The following is a 23,395-nucleotide window of genomic DNA, read 5'->3' on the forward strand; positions in this document are numbered from 1 at the left end:
GGAGTTGCACCTCCTCCAGCACAGCTGACTCACTGACACTGAGCAACAACCAGTAGGGGAGGGTTGAGCCTTACAGCTGCAAGCGAGGGATTTTTCCATGCATTTTTAGGACATAAAAAATAGCTAATACCTTAGGGATGGTATGACGGATAATTTTTGCAGATTTGAAACCTTGACGCTTTCATACCACGGTGTACCTTGAAACTGGTAATCGGCCCACGTCTACTCCATACTTACTTTTTTGCATTGGTTGCAAATTTTTTCATAAGGTGCACCAGCACAAAATGTAGATGCACCCACATTTTTCAATGCATCCCCTTTAACGCCATACTTTTAATCACTCTCTATAACATTCATATATTTCCTTCATTCATTTAGCTTCTGAACCGTTTTTTCCTAAGGTCGCGGGGATACTGGTGTCGTTATTTAATGCTTCATTGAGTGAGTCCACTCAAATTCACTCATGCTTTGATGCTCACGCTACCGAGAACCGCTTGTTACATACAAAATGAATGAGGTGGTACAGCACACTTAAGACTGTGCTGCAAGTTTAATGATGATTAATCAATCAATCAATCAAATTTATTTCTATAGTCCTTTACTAAACTGCAAAGGTCCTCAAAGTACTTTACAACAAAGACAAACATGATTCATGATAAATAAAAGTCAGGAAAGTATTATATATTATATATTAATATTATTATTAATATATATTATATATTAACACATTTGTGCCATTGATCGTAGAGCTTTTATGGCCAGATCAAAGCTACAAAACTGTCAATCATCATTAACGTTAAGTACCAAACGCCAGCTGCACTGGTGACCAAGAAAAACAATTTGGTCGCACTTCTTAGCAGGAGGGAGGGTGAAGCGCTGTACGAACATGAAACAGAAATGTTTTTTTTGGAAACCCGATTCTCTGAAAAATGGCATGATCGGACTGATTTCCGATCACTTGATCTGATCGGCGACATCCCTAATTTATACAATGCCTTTTAATCCAGGCTTGCTGCATAGAAAAGGGATCCAGGATCTGCACACTTGCAGCCTTTATGAAGTAAAACAAGTTTATATGTCAAAAAAAACAAAAAAACAAAAGCAATCGTGCGTCCTCCAATATGACTATTGCGCATGCGCATATTGTGAGGGCGATGTTCAAACGATATGCGTATTGTGCAGGCCTAACTTGGACCTCTAAGTACCACTAACGCTACTTATGTACTCTATATATTTCTGAGATGATCTCATTCAGTCATATTGGTGTCCAAGTCCATTTTGACCAGAGGATTGTCTATAATTTAAAAAAAAAAAATGTATGATTCAATAATATTAATGTATTTTTTGTTTGTTGATGTTTTTCACATTCTAAGAAATGCAAATAAATCTGCCTAAGCGTGACAAGACAGTATTGATGTTTATTAATTTATAACTACGATGTCTCACAGTGTTATGGTATTTCATGTAATTTAACTACAGAAATTACATAATTATTGCATAAAATGATTTCATAACAGGATATTTTTGGGCGTTTTTTTTTTAATCCACTGCGGAAAAACAATTTCCAAGCTGCGAAATCATGAATTGCTCTCTGCGGAATTGATGTTTTTTTCCTGCCTGATTCCTGGGAAGGCTCACCGGTGTGTATTCCTTGAGCAATGTATCTCTTAATCATGTTTATAGATTGTGTAAAAATCCACCTATTCATCACAACAAATGAGAACATTGATGCTAAATCATGAGTGTCTCCCCCAGCATATTTTGCGTATCATCCACCAAAGTTGAAGCGACCCAACTCAACTTTCATGAATGTTGGCGCTCTTTCACATTTTAATCCAAAAGCTTTAACATGTGGAGTAGGGCGGCAGCTATCAATTATTTTAGTAGTCGATTAATCTATCAGCTATTTAGTTCGAAAACTCGAGTAATCGGCTTGGGAACATATAATGCGTTGCAGAATAAATTTTCGGATATGTAAAAAAAAGCCTTGCTAAGATTGCACTTTCAAAAGAGCATAAAATGCGAATAAAAAATAAAATTCCTGAGCGTTTTTTCAAACTATGCAGAATTGCACTTTCATTTAAAAATAAATGAAAATACCTGAGCTTAGCCTCAAACGGTATTAAAAAAAATAAACGAGGATCGAATTACAACAAGAGAACAATTGTCTAACATGCATAGCAAAAGTCCGCTAGCTTAAATGCTATAAAATGCTAATTTTTTTTTACAATGCTCTTAACAAATGGTTCAAAAACGCATTCCCACAAAAAACTGCTAAATGTACCCATAAACTAAATTACGAATGCATAAAAAACATTAACTCAAATGAAAACTTACTTTATGTTGGTCTTAACAGGGACCAGGTGGATTCAGCCATGTTTAATGAGTTATGTCATATGAGGGCACTAGAGGGCAGTGTATCCACCCTAATCAATAAAACTAAATGCAAACACTTTCAAAACAAACCATTAGTACGCCACTCTACTCAAATGAATACTGGAAGCAGCAAATTTGAATCGAAGCTTTTTTTCTAATCGAATTACTCGATTTAATCGATTAATCGTTGCAGCACTAATGTGCCCTCGACGCCTCAGAGGGTGCGTATCATATTTACATTTGGCTCGAAATCATGTATTTTTCTTCACATATTGAATGTTTGGTTTTCAGAAAACATTCAAAATTCCCTCAGCAACTAAAACAAGCTATCTTCAGCAATAGTCACTCATTCTTTACAGATCTGAGTCAACGCCAGCGTGTCGTTCCATTTATGGCACTCAAAATATGTCTCATCTTTTGTCTATAGGCTGTCAACGAGCTTTTGGAGTCCCTGGGCGCTCCCTTGGAGATAGTGGACGGCTTTGTGAGCAGCATTACAGTGACCATTCCCTGGCAAGCTCTGCTCACTGACCATTGCACAGTGGAAGTGACAGGTCTCCAGATAACATGCAGACCCAAGTACCGAATAGGTGAGTTTGCTTGAACTCCTGTGTTGTTCCCCCTTTCATGCGTTAAGATTTTTGGTTTGAAATATTGAACGCATTCACTTTTTGTACCCTGGCATCAGGACGAGGCTAATGTTTTGTCATGGTTTGAAAGCAGGCGGCGGCTGGGACTCCCAAAGCTGGTCATCCAGCATGACCTCCAGCATGCAGCTGGCCCAGGAGTGCCTGAAGGACCCCCCGGAGGCGTCCGAGGAACCGCCGGCCCCACTAGAAGGGCTGGAGATGTTTGCACAAACAATAGAGACGGGTGAGTGTCAAGTGTTTAAACTTTCAACACATTCGAAAGCTCATCTGGTTCGTTTTTCTGTGCGCAGTCCTGCGTCGTATTAAGGTCACCCTCCTGGACACGATCGTACGCATCGAGCACCAGCCCCCAGACCTGCAAACAGGCGTTGCCTTAGAGGTGCACATCAAACGGTAAATATCTTTATTTGTCTTTAATAGGGTTTCATTATCCTTCTGTCAACAACTGTGAAGCTCATTTTTTTTGAGCGAGAGATATTCAGCAAAGTTTGTGCTTGTGTGCTAATGATATTTGGTTATCATTGAGTTTATTTACTGATTGCCTGCGAGAAATCACATAGCTCTTTAAAAAAAAATCAGTTCTGAGATTGAAAATACCCCAATTCATTAAAAAAAAATAAAAAAATTCTTTGCTGCTACCGTCTTGTGATATTGTCTGCAAGAACAAAAGCACATCCTGTTTTATGTTATTTTAATCCCAAAGTTTAAATGTACTGTATGGAATTTTTATTGTTATTTTGAAATACTTATCTACTCCATGCATGCTCCACCAACGCCCTGATGAGTACACAGAGCCCTGACAGTATAACTGAGACTGCCCCAAAAAGCCTTTTTTCTTCACTTTACTCTAGGCGAACATGCGCCTGTCCACGTCCAAGCCTGTCTCCATGGCAGCAGCGCTGTTACACCGAGCCCCCGTCTTTTGTCCGCTTGGCAAAAACTATTTTCTAACCCACTTAAAGGTATCCTCGGACCTAAAGACTTGTAGGCTCTAATAAGCCACAATTGTTCTCTTTTACTAAATTTTTTATTAGAAACACATACATAATTGCCATTGATTTAAAAATCTATAATAATTAGTACATGTTTTGACCTACAGGGAGGACATGTTTTATTGGGGTGTGCCATTTTAGGCACCCCACGATTCGATTCAAGGTGTTACGATTCGATTACCAAACGATGATCAAGGTATTGCCGATTATCACGATTATCAATGCATCGTGCATTACTAATTAATAAAGTAGCCAAACAAACTTATGTCCATTATTTATTTAAAATATCCTACTCATTCAACAGGAACGGTGGAAACATGCCTATACAACAAAAACCTGCCTTAAACTGCGTTTTATTTTTTTTTATTATTATTATTATTATTTTTTTTTTTTTACAAGAAAGTGCAAAAACATTACCCATTTTAAAGGCATTACTTATTTCTCTCAACAATACAATAAAATTTACGTAGGTGGAATGAATCCCACATTTTCTGGAAACAAAGTGTCTTTAGAAATAAGACTTATTTAACCAATATACTTTGTTTTCACAGATTTTTGTACTATTTCGCATGTTTGTAGTGTTACCGCTGTACTTAATCATGGTTTTACACGTTCTGCATATGGAGTAACTTTTGTACACCAACAAACAATGCACAAATTGACATGGAAATTAGCTTAGCGCTCGGCGCTAACTGGTAACATCTCAAAAACAACAACATCAAAGGCTAAACAGTACAAGATTCCCCTCTTATAGACGCACACGGGTCTTAGCAACACACTCAGGACATTTTTCAATTGACATGACTTGAAACTACTGCTGGACAACTGAAAGACAGGGAGCAATGAACTGACTCTCTTCTCTTCTTGCTCTAAAAAATAACTTGCGGACAGAAGCGTGACTGCTGGGTACCTGCTGTCTCATACACAAATTTATTTTCCAGTCTTTTGAAAAGGAGTATATCTCTTGCTCAGTAACTGGCAGCGTCCATCATAATGTTGTGCGTGCGTCCGTTAATGGTGTCCGGGCGGCAGACGTGTCTTGAATTTCGTTCCGCTACAAGCGGCTGTCATGAAGTTATTGGGGAAAATAATTGTTTTTGAACATTTATGAATCGTAATCGAATTGTCACGTGTCGAATCGCGATGCATCTAATAATACATTTTTTGACACTCCCTTAACGTTTTACGCGTGAAATGCATGCTGGGGGTTACGACGCGGTTGGCCTGGACTAGATGAAAAGCTGTGCTAGCTAGCAAGGGAAGCTGGTATGACGACTAGCATGATTTTGTCACATTCTGTTGCTGGTCATATTGTTTTTATACAGAGCTGTGGGATGAGTTCCCAATGTTGTACCTGTATCCTATTCCTGCTCATCAGCAGAGTCTTTAAACCGATCCTAGGCGGCTTGCCGAGATATTGACTAGATTTGATTTGATAGTTTGTATATCCCTATATCAATAAACAATGTTTTTTTTATGTTTCTGGTGCTGTTTCAATGGGAGAAAACCCTTTACTTTATGTTCATGCTCGTACAAGCGTGCCTACCATGCACAAGCTTAACACAGGCTGCAATTATGCTTTGGACCGGAGGTGCCAGCCACGAGTAAAAAAGTGACAAACTCCATATAGCACCTTTAAAGTCCTCCGTTGTACTGATGGAAATTCGCAGGAGGCGCTGGTGGTTGGTAATGCGTGAGACAATGGGGCCGATAATTGTTTTACAAGCCTTAGTGATTGTTACAGTTGTTGAATCCAGTTTTGTCATGTTTTTGTAGCCTGTATTAGGTTTGTTGTTCTGTTACAGACCTCTGCTGGGTTTTAGCTTCCGATTTCTCTCAATTAATTATGCTCTATTACCGTAATTTTCGGACTATAAGTCGCTACTTTTCCCCCTCATTTTTAATCCGGCGGTTTATAGTCCAGTGCAGTTTATTTGTTGATTTATTTGGGTTAATAGGTAACACTTTGAAAACGGTGTCATAAGACTGCCATAAAACCGTCTTAATTATGACATGATTATGACACTATTATGGCAGTGAATGAATGCTTATGACAGATGTCATTAAGTATCATCTGGCAAATTATGTCACCAACACTCCATATATGTCCAGCTCGGATCTTTTGATTCCATTCAAAAGTGAGATAATTTGCTGGATGACACAAAATGACATCTGTCATGATATCATTAATGCTCATAGCAGTGTCATTTCATAACTATGATGGTCTTATGACAGTTTTATGGTGCCCCTGTCAAATAAAGTTTTAGCAAATACCAGAGCTAGCAAATTATGAAACAACTGGAAGAGTAACTGAAGAAATAATTAGCGCAGAACATGGATTTTGATTATTATTTAATATTTTTAGCGCTGCAATGCATGCTAGGAGGCGCGTTGGACGTCAACAGTATTGACAGCAGATGGCAGCAGAGGAGGACTGTCTCCCCCAAGGGAGCAGTGATGGCCAAATGAGGCTTCTTGAAGCAATGAAGCTCTACTGCCAATTGGTTTAAAGCTTTATGTTGGCTCATTTGGTCTAAGGACAGTCTTATGATGCCGCTGTCAAATAAAGTGTTACCGGTTAATATATTTTGGTGCAAATATCCCATAATACAGTGAGGTCAGCTGCGGCCTATTGTCCAGTGCGGCTTATCTATGAACAAATGCTGTTTTCGTGTCAAATTTGGTGGGTGGCGGCTTATAATCAGGTGCGCCTTATTGTCCAGAAATTACGGCAATATAAACCAACAAGCTCTTCAATTGGAAAGAATCCAGTGTGTACATGCAGTTTGCCCATAATCACTTCCTGTTCTTATTTTTGTCATTGGCTTTTGAGGTAGACTGGACTAGATTTTGGCCTCGTTTACAAATTCATATTGAGCTACGCATTTTCACTGATTCACTAAAAGTGGCGCTGGTTGTAATAGACGTTTTTACAAAACGGGCCAAGGCGTCAAGCAAGCCTGTGTCGGAAATTATGAAGGAAGGAACTGGTCTACCTCAAGAAGTCGGGAAATGGTGCAAACATAAGCTTCCAAGTTTGAGGCTGAAGCTGAGCATTCAAGTGATGCAATTGCTCTGCAACAGTGCATAGGTTATTGAAGTATTATATTGTTATTTAAATACATTTACTCTGAAACTTCATTATCAATGTCCAATTAATGTAAATAGGTCGATTTACCTAACTGAAATAAAGCATTTCAGATACTGCCGTGACAATATTATCTCCTCTAATTTTTGCTCTTGGCAATTTTTTAAAAACACAACAGAAAAAGAGTTTCAGTCAAATAATTTTTGTTCACTTTAATCCATGCAATCCACACGCGCTTTCAATGTCATGGCCATTAGCTGTAGTTACTAAATAAAGGGAAACTGTAAACACAAAATTAGAATGTGGCTCACAAATTCAAATGAGAAATGAGCAAAACAAACAAAGCCGCTGCACAATCAGCAAGTTTATCTTGTCCATTCTATGTATGTGTATACGTTTATGGCATTCTTGTTTTTTGCCCTTCTTCTTTGCGTGTGTTGTGAATCATTTAACAGTCCAACCTCCACTTGTTCTACATAAGTAGGGAATGGGGTTTGTGTTCAAACTTGGACTGTTGCCACAATGTACGACTGATAATTTCACAATTCTCGTCAACTAATACATACCTTGGTATTTTAACTTTCCTCTGTTTTAACTGAAAGACTCATTTTGTGTTTCCAATCATCTAAAATAATCCAATTGTGACATATTTAGTATTTTACTCTGTAAAGTCTTCGTTTTTGTCCTTAAGGCTCCCGTCTCAATAGATTACACCTTCGTATTTTTCATTCATTTATCCATTTTCTACAGTACTAAGTTTAATCAACAAACTACATTTAGGTTGTCTCTGTCGCATGTTTTTGCACCCGAGTCTGAGTCACTTGATTTTGAGAATTTGCCGATACCGAGTCCGGATCCGATGCTGAAATAAAAGTGTTTTTCCAAAACAAAAAAACTTTTAAACATGTTGCTGTCCCACCAAATTATTTTAAAACAAGAATAATGCAGAAAAACGCATGTCTTTATTTAATGCTTCATTGAGTGAGTCCACTCAAATCCACTCACGCTTTTGAGAACAGCCTCACTTAAATAATGAGTCGCCACAGCACACACCACCGCTCATTTTTAACAAGCTAAACGATGATTGACAGATAGCGGCATTGAAGGTAGCGCTACCAAGCTTCTCTGGTAAGATAAAAGCAGCACCCCTGTCAGTCATCGTTAACTTTAACAAGCAAACTCCAGCTGCCTGCTGACCAAGAAAAGCAGCAGGAGGGAGAGTGAGAGGTTGTACGCGCATGAAGTAGAGAAACATAAATATTAAGATGCCGATCGATCGGGTCCGATCACGTCATTTTCAGAGTATCGGAATTGGCAAAAAAATATCGGACATGCCTTTTTTAATATATAAATATATTTTATTTAAATCGTTTTCTAATTGTATTTAACGTTACAGACAAAATGTCTTACACTCATCCAGAGTAGTTTTGGCTTAAAGTAGGGCTATCAAATTTATTGTGTTAACAGCGATAATTAATTTTTTTTAATTAATCACGTTAATTAATTAACGCATGCGCTGCACGACCCACTCACGCATCATCGCTTTCAATCTATAAAGGCGCAATTTTACCTATATATATATAGAGCTAAAAGGCAGCGTATAATTGGTAGAGAGAATTTTGACAGCCTTTGGAGCCTTTTTTTATTTGGCTGAAGCCTTACAATCCCTCTCTCAGCAATTAAAAATATCGTGAGAGGTAATGTGGGGAAGAAAGGTAGTAGTTGATCATTTTCTTAACACCCTATGTTCTTTCCCAACGCAGAGAAGATATATTAATTGGTGCCCCTATGCACAGTCATGGTTGCACTTCCCATCATGCATTTGGGCAGAACTGTTAAATGGGTGCAGTTTCATTTACTGAAAGCTCAACAAATATACTAGATGGCAATATTTAGTCACAATATACAAAGTCACATTTATCCTTTAAGAATTATAAGTCTTTCTATCCGTGGATCCCCCTCACAGAAAGAGCATGTATATATTCGTCCGAGTTTTATTCATTTTTTTCTTAATGCATTGTCAAAATGTATATGATCGGGAAAAATTATCGGGAATGATTGGAATTGAATCTGGAGCAAAAAAAAAAGGCAATCGGCTCGGAAAATATCGGGATCGGCAGATAGTCAAACTAAAACGATCGGGATCGGATCGGGAGCAAAAGAACATGATCGGAACAACCCTAATAAATATATTTTTTGAATTAAAAACCCGATCCTTTTCATCTGATCCTCTGAAAAATGGCACGATGGGCCCAATTTCCGATCTCGTGATCGGATCGGGACACCTCTAGCTACATTTCTGGTATTTTGGGTGATTTTTGTCCAGGTTGGAGTACTTCGATGAGGCAGTGCGCGACCCATCCAGCCAGACTGTCTTGCCTGTCGATATCCACCAACCACCCGCCTTCCTGCACAAGATTCTCCAGCTGAGTGTTGTTCAGCTCTTTTATGACAGCATGGGAACGGAGCAGGTGATAGAGATATTGCATGCTCCAGACACGCAACACAGTGCGTCTTGAGACGCGAGGTTTCAATTAACTAGTTGGAAGAACGTCATAAAAATGCATGGTCGCTGTTTAGAAGAAAAAGTACAGTCGGTTGCTCTCATACTGTTTTACAGTTTTGACCTTTAAAAAGATTTTTGAAGAAAAATGGGAGATTAAAAACAAACTTTTTTTTTTCCCAGAAGTTTTGTACGGATGGACGAATCATTTTAAAATGGATGATTTAAAAAAAAAAAAAAAAAATTAGAAAAATATTGGAGAAAAATATGGGGGCAGGCTCAATTGTATGGAGGTAGATTTGTGTCGTTTTTTTATTCAATAAAAAATTGTGCTTCAATAAAAAAAATAGTGGCGTCAATCAAAAATGATATTTTCAATGGAAAAAAGTCACTTCAATAAAAGAATGAATGCAAAAATAAATTCGAGACTCAAAAAAAATTTTTTGATAACTATTTTTCTTTGAATTTTTTTAATTGAAGGTTTTTTTTTTTTGATTGAAACTTTTTTGATTGAAGTGATTTTTCTTTTGAATTGATTGAAGCAACTTTTTTTTTTTTTTAAATTATAAAGACACAAATGTACTACCCAAAATGTGGCCCAAACTCAAAACAACATTACTTCAGTTAAAAAAGTTGTTTAAAAAAAAAAAAAAAAACTTAAATTAAAAAAAAAAAAAAACAATTCAAAGAAAAATAGTTTTCAAATACTTTTTGAGTCTCAAATTTATTTTTGCATTCAAACACATTTTTTATTGAAGTGACTTTTTTTTAATTGAAAATATACGTTATATGAAGCAACTTTTTAAAAAATTTTTTTATTGAAGCACCTTTATACCTTTATACAACTGAAGCACAATTGTATATTTCTGAAATAAGTATTTTGTGGAAAAAGTGTAAAATGGTTTGAAGTATTTTTTTCACAATATTTTTGAAGGAAATTTAGTAATTAAAAAAAACTTAATATTGTTGAATATCTATTTTAAAATATGTATTTTGAGGTAAAAAAATATATTTTAAAGTTTTTATTTATTTAATTTTATTTTCGGGAAAATGGTTTTTGGTGTCTCTTGAAAAGCTTCACAAGACTTCCAGTTGATTATGTTTCTCTTCCCTTGAAAAATTTCATGCAGACCTGCTCAAGTATTTTTCTAAAATGTCTTTTCCTTATGGACAACTGAAAGAAAATCTTAAATTAGATAAACAACATCATAACCGTGGTAGCTCATTCATCCAAGTGCTCAAAAATGTCTCTCCTGCTCAAGGAAATTCCTGAGGAGAAACGAGCAGAGTCTGCAACTGCCAGCGAGGATGATGAAGGGGAGGAGGAGGAGGAAAGTGACAATGATGAGCAAGAGGAAGAAAAGGGGAAGCCCCTTGAGCTTGTCCCCCCGTCTCAGCCTCTGCTCATTGGAAGCTGCTCCGGTTTCATTGAGACCACCGTCAAGATTAAACAGAACGATATGCTACCTGGACCAAAGGTGTGTGTGTCTTGTTGTGTTTTTAGTGATAAAATAAACAAGCTGAAATATTCATGATGTCTCAATTTGCAAGTACAGTAAATTGAAATGTATTCATTTCTCAAAACACAATGTTTGGGAATTACAGCTCCAGTGTTAACATATGTGTTTTTCCATCGCACATTAACTTGTGCTGTGTTTGGTGACCAGTTTGAGTTGGATGGGAAGGTGGGCTGCGTCCACATGCTGTTGTCTCCGGCTCAGATTACTCACCTGACTGACCTGCTGGCAGCTCTTTGTATAGAAACAGGTATGTGCTTCACATTAGAAGTGCAAACCTCCAGGTTACCTCCCGATGCGATATGATTTGTTATACAAGGCTCACGATTACTTCACGTAACGGCGATACAACAATTATTGACACATGGGCCAGGAAAACAATCTACGATACTCTACATTACAGGTAGTCCCCGGGTTACGACGTACTTGACTTGTGCGATTTCGACCTTACAACGCTAGAGTCTCATCTACCATTTTTTTCCCAGTCATTTTTTGTTCCATAAACATAAACAATACATTATTGTACCTCACAGTATCTTACTTTTTAAATTTACTTTATTTGTTCTGTTGTTCTGTTCTGTTCTGTTTATTTGTTCTGTTGTTCTGTTGTGCTTTTTGAAGCTTTTTTACTTCCTTCACTTTTGACAATTTGTAAAAGCTGTAACACACATATGTACACTTTTCTTCAAAACGACACTCATTTTAACAATAAAGCACTTGACACAAAACAATTGGTGTTCAAACGTCCATCTAGTCTGATCAATATGTATATTTGGTAGATTAAATTAGCCGAATTTGACGAACAAAAGACCGCCAGCTTAAATGCTACAAATGCTAACGTATTTACAATTCTCATCATAGCAAATCGCTTACATGTAACTCCACAAATTGTAGCTGTAAACTTAATTTCAAATACAAACACAATCATACATTAGCTGAAATAACTTACAGCCTTATGTGGGCCAAACCACAGCACAGTTATCCTTTATCCGTGTCAGACGCCTGCTTCTCAGTCACATAAGCCGACAGTCCAGCCCGACCCAACGCTGCCAATAGAGGGCAGTCTATCCTCCATCATTAAACAAAATACAATACTTTTGGACTTTTAGGATAGTTATTTTGTAGAGGTACTTAAAGGGTTAATTCCGACTGGTCCCAGTCATAATTAATTGGTCGTCTAGCGCCGTCAATGGCAGCCAATGAGTTACAGTAACATACAACACACATTTTAGGGATCTGACTTTTTTTTTTTTTTTTACTGTTTATTTCCTTGTACATTTCAAATGACACATGATGAAATGGCTCACGATGCCCAAATTACACATCTGCGTCAAATATCGACTTCTTTTCCATCTAGAATCTGAGACCAAGCACAGTGGCGCGCGCAGCCGGCCACTAGACTCGGACGACCTGCGTATGATCGAAGAAGACCTAAGCAAGCAGCTGGGTTCCAGTCCTCGAGAAAACGAGTGGGATGCCGAGTGCGACCTGGAGCCTTACGTCACCACTCTGGAAAACGGAGGCATGTGATATTGACAGCATAGTTGCACCTACTGTACGATCACAGCTCGATTAACATGTTAAGTTGCATGTCCTCGCAGAAATGTTCTATTCAATGGGCCCCAGCGGGATGAGCAGCAGTGTGACGTCGGTACGCTCAGGTAGCGAGCTGTCAGACAGCGATATGGAATCGTCAACACACAGTCTGGCCAGCCTCACTCAGCCTGGAGCGCTGGCTGCACAGGTATGACATGTACAGTTTCACTTGAAAGTTCACTTGAATTGGAGAATTTGACATATTGAATCGTGAGTGGCAATTTTCAATGGCAATACAAGTCTAAGAATTTAAGTGCAGGTAGTCCTCGGGTTACGAACGAGCTCCATTCCTATGCTGGCGACGTATACCAAATTTCTGCGGGGAATTAACGCTTTAAGTACCCCAAAATAAACATCCAAGAAGTCCAAAAGTAGTGTATTTTGTTTAATGATGGAAGATACACTGCCCTCATGTGGCAGCGTTGGGTTTGGCTGGACTGTCACCTTATGACCGAGGAGCAGGCCCACATAAGGCTGTAAGTTGTTTCAGCTAATATATGTTTGTGTATGCATTTGTAATTAGGTTTGCAGCTAGTTTGTGGAGTTACGTGTGAGCGATTTGCTATAATAATTGTAAATACATTAGCATTTGTAGCATTTGAGCTAGCGGACTTTTGTTATGCAAATTAGGCTAATTTAATCTAAATTTACATATTGATCAGACTAGATGGATGTTTGAACACCAATTGTTTCGTGTCAAGTGTTTTATTGTTAAAATGCATGTCGTTTTGAACAGACGTGTGTTACAGCTTTACAAATGATCAAAAGTGAAGGAAGGAATAAGCTTCGAAAAGCACAATTGCCTTATTTGATGTCTGTAAACTGAAAAGGACAGAACATGTCATATTAATAAAATAAGTAAAAAAATAAGAAACTGTAAAGTGCTGTTTATGCGACAAAAAAAAAACGTCGTAACCAGGGGACTACCTGTATTTGTCATTGGCTACCACGGACAGTGCCAGGTAACCAATTCATTCATTCACCTTCCACTCAAAATGAATTAGACGTCTAGCACCATCAATGACAGTAAATGAAATGGTTTTATTTTTATTTATTTTCATTATTATTTTTGATTGAATTTTCTCAGTGATGGAATATGACCATTGAAATTCCAAGTGTGACTGGATAACAGGTCCTTTGATCATTTTGTTTTTGCTGTTCTTAGGGCCTCGTGAGCTGTCCCAGACGTTACCCAGTAGCAGGTTGCCTCTCCAGTCTCCCACAGGCCAACCAACGAATGAGAGGTAACATCACGAAAGTACTCACTCATGATATTTAAGTTTAATAAAGGATACATCTGAAATAAGTAAAATTACTGACTGGATATATGGTGTCGGAATTCATGGAGGTATAAAATTCGACAATTTAACAAAGAATACAACTGATTTAAGTACTGTTGAAAAGTATTTATACATTCACAAAACAATAAGTAGATTGTCTTCCATTGTTTTTATCTTTAGGCCGCTCTCAAAGCGGCAACATGGACCAGCTGAAGCCAGACGCGTTGCTGCGTCTGACTCTGGGCGGCCTTACCCTAACCATGCTGCAAGAGGACCCGCCCGCCCCCTCGTTAGTTCATGTGTCTCGGGTGTTCTTCCGAGAGCTCGCCTCCTTTAAGGACGGCATGTTCAGCGAGAGAGACTTTCACCACCTGAGAGGCGGGTTTGCCAAGGCCTGCCCTCACTCGCATCTCAGGTAGGAAGACATGAACGCAACTTTATTGCAGTTCACCTACTAATAAATTTAAATAAGTAAGTTTAAGTATGTGTTAATATTTGACACGTGTAAATCAGGGCTCAGCAACGATTAAAAATTTCAATCGCCGATAATATAATGAGTTCCTATCAATTAAGTGATATTAATCACATTGAAATAGATGCAAACCAATAATAAAATTCATAGGTAGCATATACAGTCATAACCAAATCTGTCCTGACTTCCCTCTTGTCCTATAAATTATAAAGTTTTTTGACCCTACCAGGTGTCCTCTTGGTAAATGAAGTTGTAATGATATTGTAACGCTACTTATAGCAGAATCTTTTATGACGTTCAAATGTCATTTATGACGTCATTGTTTATGTTTCTTTCGTTGCGTCTGGCAAGAAACTAGGTATTTTACCTGTAGTTCGATTTTTTTGCACACGTGGAGGAGGATTTAGCGAGACACGGTTCACCTGCTGAGCAGTCATTTGTATGCCGTGTTGGGGTCCTGATGAGAAGTTTCAGAGTTCCCACCAAAAAGGACATCAAAACAAAAATGACATCAGGGGATAAACCTGGTTTTCTGTGAGATTAGTATATAATGTCAGAGTAGCATAGCTTATATAGCGCTTTTACACACATTAGATGTTGTTCACTTAAACTTATTAAATTATAGATGTAGTTTTGGACTTTCAGTCATGTGAAAAAATTAGGACACCCCATTCAATATTCAGTTCTTTATTAAGAAATGTTCACACATCAATGTCTGATCCTGTTTTTCTTTATCTATGGAAAATAAAGTGATTTAATTGAAGGTAAACAAAAATTAACATTGTTTTACTCATTAAGCCAAATAATATCACAAAAATGCTGAAAAAAAAAGTTAGGACACCCTACCACCAAATAGCTAGTGTTACCCTCTTTGACTGAAATAACTTCAGTAAGACACTTTTTGTAGGCATTCACCAGTCTTTGACATTGGTCTGATGAAAGGTTGCCCCACTCCTCAGCGCAGAATACTTTCAGCTGTGAGATTTTTTTAGGGGTTTCTTGCATGTAGGACCCTCCATATTTTTCCTCTTCAGCCAGTCCTTGGTGGATTTACTGGTATGTTTTGGGTCACAAATGATCTCAAATGATCCTCAAGCACCATCTGATACATGATAAAATTCATGGTGGATTCTATGATGTTGAGCTGGCCAGGTCCTGCTGTAGCAAAGCATCCCCAAACCATGACACTTCATGTTTGACAGTTGGTGTGAGGTTCTTTTCCTGGAATGTTGTATTGGGTTTACGCCAAACATGTCCTCTATTCTCGTGTCCAAATATTTCAATTTTAGATTCATTTGTCCAAAGAACATTATTCCAGAAGTCCTGGTGTTTGTCTACATTCACTCTGACAAACTTCAGTCTGGCCTTCATGTTCTTCTTGGAGAGCAAAGGTTTCCTCCTTGCACATCTCCCATGAAGGTTAAACTTGTGAAGTCTCTTTCTGATTGTAGCGGCATGCAATTTCACATGAACAGTAGCAAGAGAATGCTGTAGGTCCTGTGATGACATTTTAGGGTTTTTAGAGACTTTTTTTTTTTTTTTTTTTTTAGCATCCTGCGGTCCGCTCTCGGCAGAACTTGCTTGGACGGCCAGACTTGGGCATGTTGGAAGTTGTTTTGAATGTCCTCCACTTGTAGACTATTTTCCGGACAGTGGAATAGCTAATTTTATATTCTTTTGAGATCTTTTGAAATCCCTTACCAGACTCATAAGCGTCTCCAATCTTCTTTCTGAAGGCCTCAGACAGCTCCTTTGATCTCGCCATGGTGTTTTCTCTCACTTCAACAGTCAGGGGCACACCAAACTAAATGTGAGGTTTAAAAAAAAAGGCAAGCCTTCTTCAAAACACTGAGTCATAATGTTCTAATCATGTGAACCTGATGTGATTTGCCTGTATGTGATTTTAGCCATTTTAAGTTGGATTGAATGTGGGAGGTGTCCTATTTTTTTCCTCAACAGAAATCGCATTTATTTAAAATAACATTTTACAGAAAGTTATTAAAAAATATATATATTTTTTACAGTTTTAATTGTTCTATTACTTGAATCCCTCAAGATTGTTAAAATTGATATTAAATATCCATATGACCAAATATGTTAGAAAACACACAGGCTTCCACAGGGTGTCCTAATTTTTTCACATAACTGTACCACCGTGTACTGCATTTCATAAAGTCATGTGGCTGCCTCCTTTTCTGTATGAAAATGCAGAATACCTTTACATTTATAATAACTATTTAATTACAGTCATTGTATCAGTTATATGTCATATAAATATAAATTTATGTTAGTATACGTTTATAAGTCTGCACTAGATCCATTGTGATAAACGGTTGTATGCTGTATTATTATTCTGGTCATGGCCCTGCTCTAAACTGTTTCCTCTCAGAGTGACGGGAGCAGCGGTGCAGCTTTCCTGTGAAATGCGCAGCGGGAGACGTCGCAGCCGGGCGGTGACCTCCGACGTCTCCTTCAGCCGACTAGAAATGTTGGAATGTCTCTGGGAGAACGGCAGACCTCAGTACAGCGAGGTAGAAATAAAGTTACGATTAAATTTTGTCGAAAAAGTTAGAATGCTGTTCTTTCTTTCAGACACAAAAGTGTCAATGTAGTTAAAATTAATATTCATGTTAAATTTTTGTGCTTGGCTTTTAGTTGCTCCAATTCCAGAAGGCTAGCATGTTTACTGTGGGAGTTGCTGCCAAACCCTGTGCCCAGTTACACTACAGCCTCAGTGAGAAGCACCTGAGGAAGGTATCCAAACATTTACACACAATATTACAACAAGGTCATTTGCCAGCAACGTACGGCATTAGGCAAAGCAATTCAATGGAGCCTATTAGTTTGCTGGACGAACCATTAAATCTGTGTATCAACCTTGTGCTATTCTTCCAACAATAAAACAGTAGCTTGTGTTCAACTGAACAGGACCAAATTTCACAATGGGTTTTTATTTATTATTTTATTTTTAAATTTAGATGAGATCACATGATTTGTGTTCGAACGTTAACACGGTATTATAGGAATTTAATTAAAACAAAAAAAAAAAAGTAAAAAGACTGTACCTGTGCTTTTGTTAATTAAAGGTTTGAAAACGGCACTAGTACCGCTTCGGAAGCAATATTTGTAAATTATTATCATAATTAATCGCAGGGGAAGCAGCGGGTGATTCGGCGTGAGAGCGTCGTGCGAGTGGAGCTGGAAGATCTTAGCACCGAGTTAGACCTGGATATCCTCACTCGGCTGGGGAACCTGAGCAAGGCCTTCAGCCACTGCCCCGCAGAGCCTACTGGACCTGACAATCTCCAGGTAGAAAAAAGACCCTCGCTCATTCCACCAGCGTGACAAAAACTCCCCGTTTGACTTCATTCGGTTGTCCCGCCTCAGACGCAGAGCACCGAGCTGTACTCCTCATTCTCCCTCCTCGCACCGCACGCCATCCTCAGGCTTCGTTTCCCCATTCCGGACTTGCGACCTCCATCTGAGCGTCAGCCCCCCCTAAGCCAAAGGGAGGTGAGAGAGGAGACGCTGGTTTTGGAACTGACCGAGCTGGAGCTCAGGCACCAAGAAGCGCCGGACCTCCAGTGCGGGCAGCCCTGCCAGGGCCAGCTTTCGGCCCCCTGCCTCACACAGCTGCTGGAAGCTTCGTTTGCAGATCTGCACGGTGAGAGCGAATGTGACCTTTTAGATTGCATTATAATAGTTTTTGATTTGTTTATGTTTTTTATAGGGCTGTCAAAATTATCGCGTTGACAGGCGGTAATTAATTTTTCTTAATTAATCACGTTAAAATATTTGATGCAATTAACGCACATGCCCCGCTCAAACAGATTAAAATGACAGCACAGTGTCATGTCCACTTGTTACTCGTGTTTTTTGGTGTTTTGTCGCCCTCTGCTGGCGCTTGGGTGCGACGGATTTTATGGGTTTCAGCATCATGAGCATTGGGTAATTATTGACATCAACAATGGCGAGCTACTAGTTTTTTTTTTTGATTGAAAATTTACAATTTTTTATTAAAACGAAAACATTAAGAGGGGTTTTAATATACAATTTCTATAACATGTACTAACATTTATCTTTTAAGAACTACAAGTCGTTCTATCCATTCATCAATTTAACAGAATGTTAATGTTAATGCCATCTTGTTGATTTATTATAATAATCAAATACAGTACTTATGTACAGTATGTTGAATGTATACAGTATATGTCTTTTGTCTTATCTTTCCATTCCAACAATAATTTACAGAAAAATATGGCAAATTTTATAGATGGTTTGAATTGCGATTAATTACGATTAAATAATTTTTAAGCTGTAATTAACTCGATTAAAAAATGTAATCGTTTGACAGCCCTAGTTTTTTATTATAGTCTACATTTTTATTTAGTTGACAATGTTTTTCTTCTAATTTAGTTAGCTTTCATTAGTTGTTAGCAGTCTTGTTTTTGGCAGCCATTTTAATTTTCATCTTAGTCTTAGGCTACGTCTACACTAGGACGGATAATGGCCTTAAACGTGTAATTATTTGGACTGTACGGCATGTCGGCTACACTAGTGTGCCTCTTATCGGGATGAGTTGTTAGACGAATAATGTAGGCGGGTAATGTTACCTGCCGCCTACGCGACGCCTAATATGGACTGCTGTCTCCGTACAACTTTCGGAAGGGACGCAAGGCCGTCGCTGTTTTTAGTGTGGCATGACAGCATCATAAACAATGGAGGCGAACGATCACGACGCGGCATTCATGCTCAGTTTTTTTTTTTTTTCCTCATACATTTTTCTTGAACCTTAAAACTACGTCTCAATACTATGCTTCAATTCAGTGCCCATTTGAGGTCCTCCCATAGCGGATGAGGTGGAGATGAGCGTTTTGTACGGAGCTCGTCTCCCGGGTTGTCTCCAATCAGCCAGCTGCTGGGCTGTCCCCTTCCAACTCATTGCCGACCGAGGAAAATTTAACCCCGAAAAGTGACCTGCGTGGTACCCCAAGTCAAAGAGGAGCACGATCAGTTTTTTCCCCAGACATTTCTGCCTGTCAAATCTGTTGCCACTTCCAGGATCGCAACTTTTATGCACAAGCAGTCCTGGCTGCTGTTTCCAGGAAATATACTCAGCGCCGCACCATATGCTTCTATTTGTTATTTTCCAAGTGGTGAGAGCGCAACTGAGCATCGATTGTAACATCCCAAGTAATGATGTCAGGCTTCCGTTGTTTTATAAATATTTATTTCAATTGCAACACAGCGCCTGCTCGTAAAAGCAGAGCGTGCTCTCCCTTCCACTCTAGCTCCTGTGTGATGTGTTTAATTGCGATCACGAGAAAAAAAAGTGACCACAAAAGTAATGACAGTCTAGAAGGTGTAATAATTTCAAAATTTGCTGCGGGCTAGGAATGAGTTTCCGTTTCAGAGGTATACCGCGCGGGCGATGACGTAACACATGAGGCTTCTCTTTTTTATGTATGCGTAGTTTTCGCAATTGCAGGCCTACCTTGCAGAAGCGGGGGTGCCCTTAAATCAGTACTTCTCAAATGGTGGGGCGCGCCCCCCCAGGGGGGCGCAGAGCGATGCCAGGGGGGGCGCGAGTGACCTCGGGGAACATGCTTTTTTTTTTTTTTTTTTTTTTGCCGTACTAGAATAAAGTGTACTTGCACATCCACTCCGTGGGTGGCAGTGGCGCTCTCATTTTCAAAGTGCGTGCAGTATTTTTGAAGTAAGCAAGAGCACACGGAAGAGACTCATGCAGAGCTGGACTCACGCAGCGACCCACTGTCTTTCTCACGTGTCCGGCCGAGAAGTGCCGTTTTCGGCTTGGGATCGTCACGACCACCGCCCTCACCTACGGTTCTCCCTCGGCCGCCGAGAATGCGCTTTTTTTCGGGCCGTTTGCCTTTGACTTTTAATATAGTGGGAAATGAGGAAAGACCACTGTTTACTGAGTCTAAAAATGATTATAGCGGAGAAGCCAAATCAGTTAAGACGCCACTTAAAGACATTAGACCTCAATCTCATTGACAAGCCGCTTGATTGTTTTTCAGCGAAAATGTGCCGAATATTGCCAATTGTCACAATCGTCCCGCTTTGTCAGTGTTATATCAGTAAACCAGTGAGCACTGTGGTGAATCAGCGAAAATAAAAACTTTCCTTCTGTCCAGAGACCTTTTTCCCCCCTTCTATTCAGTTTTGTTTTTTTTCGGTCAAATTTTTTGGCATGTTGTCCTGAAGAGTAAATGTTTCTAATCAATTTGAATTTGTTATTATTTACTGATTTTATTACATTTTATTTTTCAGTATCAAATGGTCAAAAATGTACCTTGAGTGTATTTTTACAGTTTGGATGTGACATTTTTTTTTTTTTTTTTTTTTAACTTCAGGCAAATTGATGCGCATTAAGTCTTTTCTGTTACAAGCAACACAATGTTAAAAAAGTTATACTTTATTATAAGTTGATCTATGTTACTTTTTTTCTTTAATAGAAAAAAAAGGACACAATGTTAGGCTGAGGCGTACTTATAATAGTAATATAGACGAATGATACTATTTACAGTGGCGGCAGAGAGTTGGGGGGGGGCGCGAAACATTTACGTCTTCCTTGGGGGGGCGTAACAGAAAATAATTGAGAAGCACTGCCTTAAATGCACCTTAAACGAAGTGTGGACAGGTATAAAAATAGTCGACAAAATATCCTGGAGAAAATTATCTGTCTGGATGGAAATACTTAGTCCTAGTCATATTTTAGTCATTTCAAAATGAGTTTGTCTTCATCTAGTTTTAGTTAACGAAAACTATGACAAATTTTATTTAACGAAAACTCTGACAAATTTCGTCTAGTTTTAGTCGACTATTCTCAAAATGTTTTCGTCTATAAACTTCAAAAGTTTTAGTCCATGAAAAAAAATAAAGGTTTCAAACAATTTCGAATGAACATTGACATACCAGCACATCATTGTAGTCTACACGGACATCACCATTTTCATGATGATAATACACGCTCATCAGGAAAACAGCACATAATTTGCAATCAGTTAAACTCACCTGGATGCCACGAACTGTATGTAAAATGTTTTCCAAGGTTTTAAGAAGACACTCACTGAGTCACCTTGTTATATGCAAATGAAAACGCGAACACTACGCTAACACTACAAGTTAGCTTAGTGTGTGATGATCACTCAGCACAGACCTTTAAAAGCTATAGCAACATGACATATTTAGCCTAGATCAGAAAGCTAAACTTACCAGGCAGCACCTGACACGTTTCACAAAAGGAGCCTGGAATGGGCTCACGGTGGGGTAGAAAGGTCAGGGGCGGGGGGGGCAGCACATTACGAGTGACATGAACAAACACTGCTAAGATCTGTGCTAACTAAACATATGATAAGAAAATATTTCACATTGTGAACCGATGACCAAAACTATGGCGAATTTTCATCTCGTTCTCTTCTCATCAGAGGACAACTGGCATCCATTTCGTTATGTTTTACCCTCCCAAGACACATTTTCAGCGCGTCATTGTCATGAAAAAATTGTTTGTTGACGAAATATTTTCGTTACCGTCATCGTTGACGAAAGCAACATTGGTCGTTAGAGTGGATTTGCTGGTTTTTATTAGTTTCGCGCTTAAATTTTAAACTTCATGTATCACATGCTTTTCTGTTTCGGCCAAGAATTTTATTTTTTGATGCATCCCTAAGTGTTAGTTTTAGTGCTGCAACGATTAATCGATTAACTCGAGTATTCGATTAGAAAAAAAGATTCTAATTAAATGTTGCTGCTTTGAGTATTTGTTTAATTAAAGTGGCGTAATGGTTTGTTTTGAAAGTGTTTGCATTTAGTTTTATTGATTTGGGTGGATACACGGCCCTCTAGTCTACATCATTTCACATGGCTGAAACCATCTACTCCCTGTTAAGACCCTCATAAGCTAGGTTTTTGTTTCAGCTAATGTTTTTTTTGTTCCAATGCATTAGTAATTTAGTTCATAGGTATATTTAGCCTTTTTTTGTGGGAACGTGTGCCTGAACCATTTTTTAAGAGAATTTTTAAAAAACATTAGCATTTAAACATTTTATAGCATTTAAGCTAGCGGACTTTTGCTATGTAAGTTAGCCAACTGTTCTTTTGTTGTACATAGATCCTCATATTTATTTTTTTTTAAAACGTTTGAGGCTCAGGTATTTTAATTCTTTATGTTCCTTATTCGATTAATCGATTATTTGAACTAAATAGTTCATCGACTAATTAACTACTCAATTAATCGATAGCTGCAGCCCTAGTTAGTATTACTTTTTCTTACTTTTAATTATTTGGCAGGTGCATGGTCACCTATATAAAATATAAATTGACTTGTGTAAATAATGATTCGGGATATAAAATTGGAGCACGAAGACTGGTGTATTAAATTTCTAAATGTTTAAATACATTTTAGTTAGTCTTCTGAACACACAATGCCATTTCAATCAGTTTTATTTTTTTCATTTATTTACAGTTTTTATTCCATTCCACTAAAATCTTTGTCAATGAATTTTTTTTTCCCCCACTAGGGTCGTATGAAGGCTGGGAAGGCGGCTCCTTCCCCTGCATTAGAGTGAAAAAAAGCCCTGACTCTCTGCCCAGGTGAGTGGCAGTCATCAGCAACTAATCAACCTTGACTTTAATTTCATCACATTATTACCTGAAGTAGTGCAAATCCTAATCGACTCACAAACCACCTGTAAGGTTATCAATACGAGTGCGTGGAGGTGAGACACAGGACCCTGCCGCGGGTCTGTCCGGCTTGAACCTGGGTGTAGCCCGAGACCTTGGGGCAGCCTTCTTTGAAAGCCACTGTGAGCTCAACGACAAAACAAGTTCGCCGTTCTCCTCCAACCGAACCATGTTTGAGACCGAGGAGGTGCGTCACTTACTCGTAAACTTCAATC

General features: G+C 38.5%; 1 protein-coding gene across 2 annotated transcripts in view; it reads left to right on the forward strand.

The window, feature by feature from the left end:
* Positions 1–23,395, forward strand: part of atg2a (autophagy related 2A) — a 54,610-nt gene that overhangs the window by 1,591 nt on the left and 29,624 nt on the right. Inside the window, exons 2-17 of one of the 2 annotated variants that reach the window (XM_057849899.1) lie at positions 2,804–2,966; positions 3,097–3,249; positions 3,317–3,419; positions 9,433–9,577; positions 10,872–11,087; positions 11,277–11,376; positions 12,484–12,648; positions 12,728–12,870; positions 13,888–13,966; positions 14,183–14,417; positions 16,864–17,005; positions 17,130–17,228; positions 17,628–17,783; positions 17,862–18,138; positions 23,018–23,090; positions 23,193–23,367. In XM_057849899.1, the coding sequence (XP_057705882.1) occupies positions 2,804–2,966; positions 3,097–3,249; positions 3,317–3,419; positions 9,433–9,577; positions 10,872–11,087; positions 11,277–11,376; positions 12,484–12,648; positions 12,728–12,870; positions 13,888–13,966; positions 14,183–14,417; positions 16,864–17,005; positions 17,130–17,228; positions 17,628–17,783; positions 17,862–18,138; positions 23,018–23,090; positions 23,193–23,367 (2,424 nt within the window). The remainder of the gene's footprint in view (positions 1–2,803; positions 2,967–3,096; positions 3,250–3,316; positions 3,420–9,432; positions 9,578–10,871; positions 11,088–11,276; positions 11,377–12,483; positions 12,649–12,727; positions 12,871–13,887; positions 13,967–14,182; positions 14,418–16,863; positions 17,006–17,129; positions 17,229–17,627; positions 17,784–17,861; positions 18,139–23,017; positions 23,091–23,192; positions 23,368–23,395) is intronic. The other variant, XM_057849900.1, reaches the window with a different exon arrangement.

This window comes from Corythoichthys intestinalis, chromosome 11 (genome assembly GCF_030265065.1).
Source record: "Corythoichthys intestinalis isolate RoL2023-P3 chromosome 11, ASM3026506v1, whole genome shotgun sequence".
NCBI lineage: Eukaryota > Metazoa > Chordata > Actinopteri > Syngnathiformes > Syngnathidae > Corythoichthys > Corythoichthys intestinalis.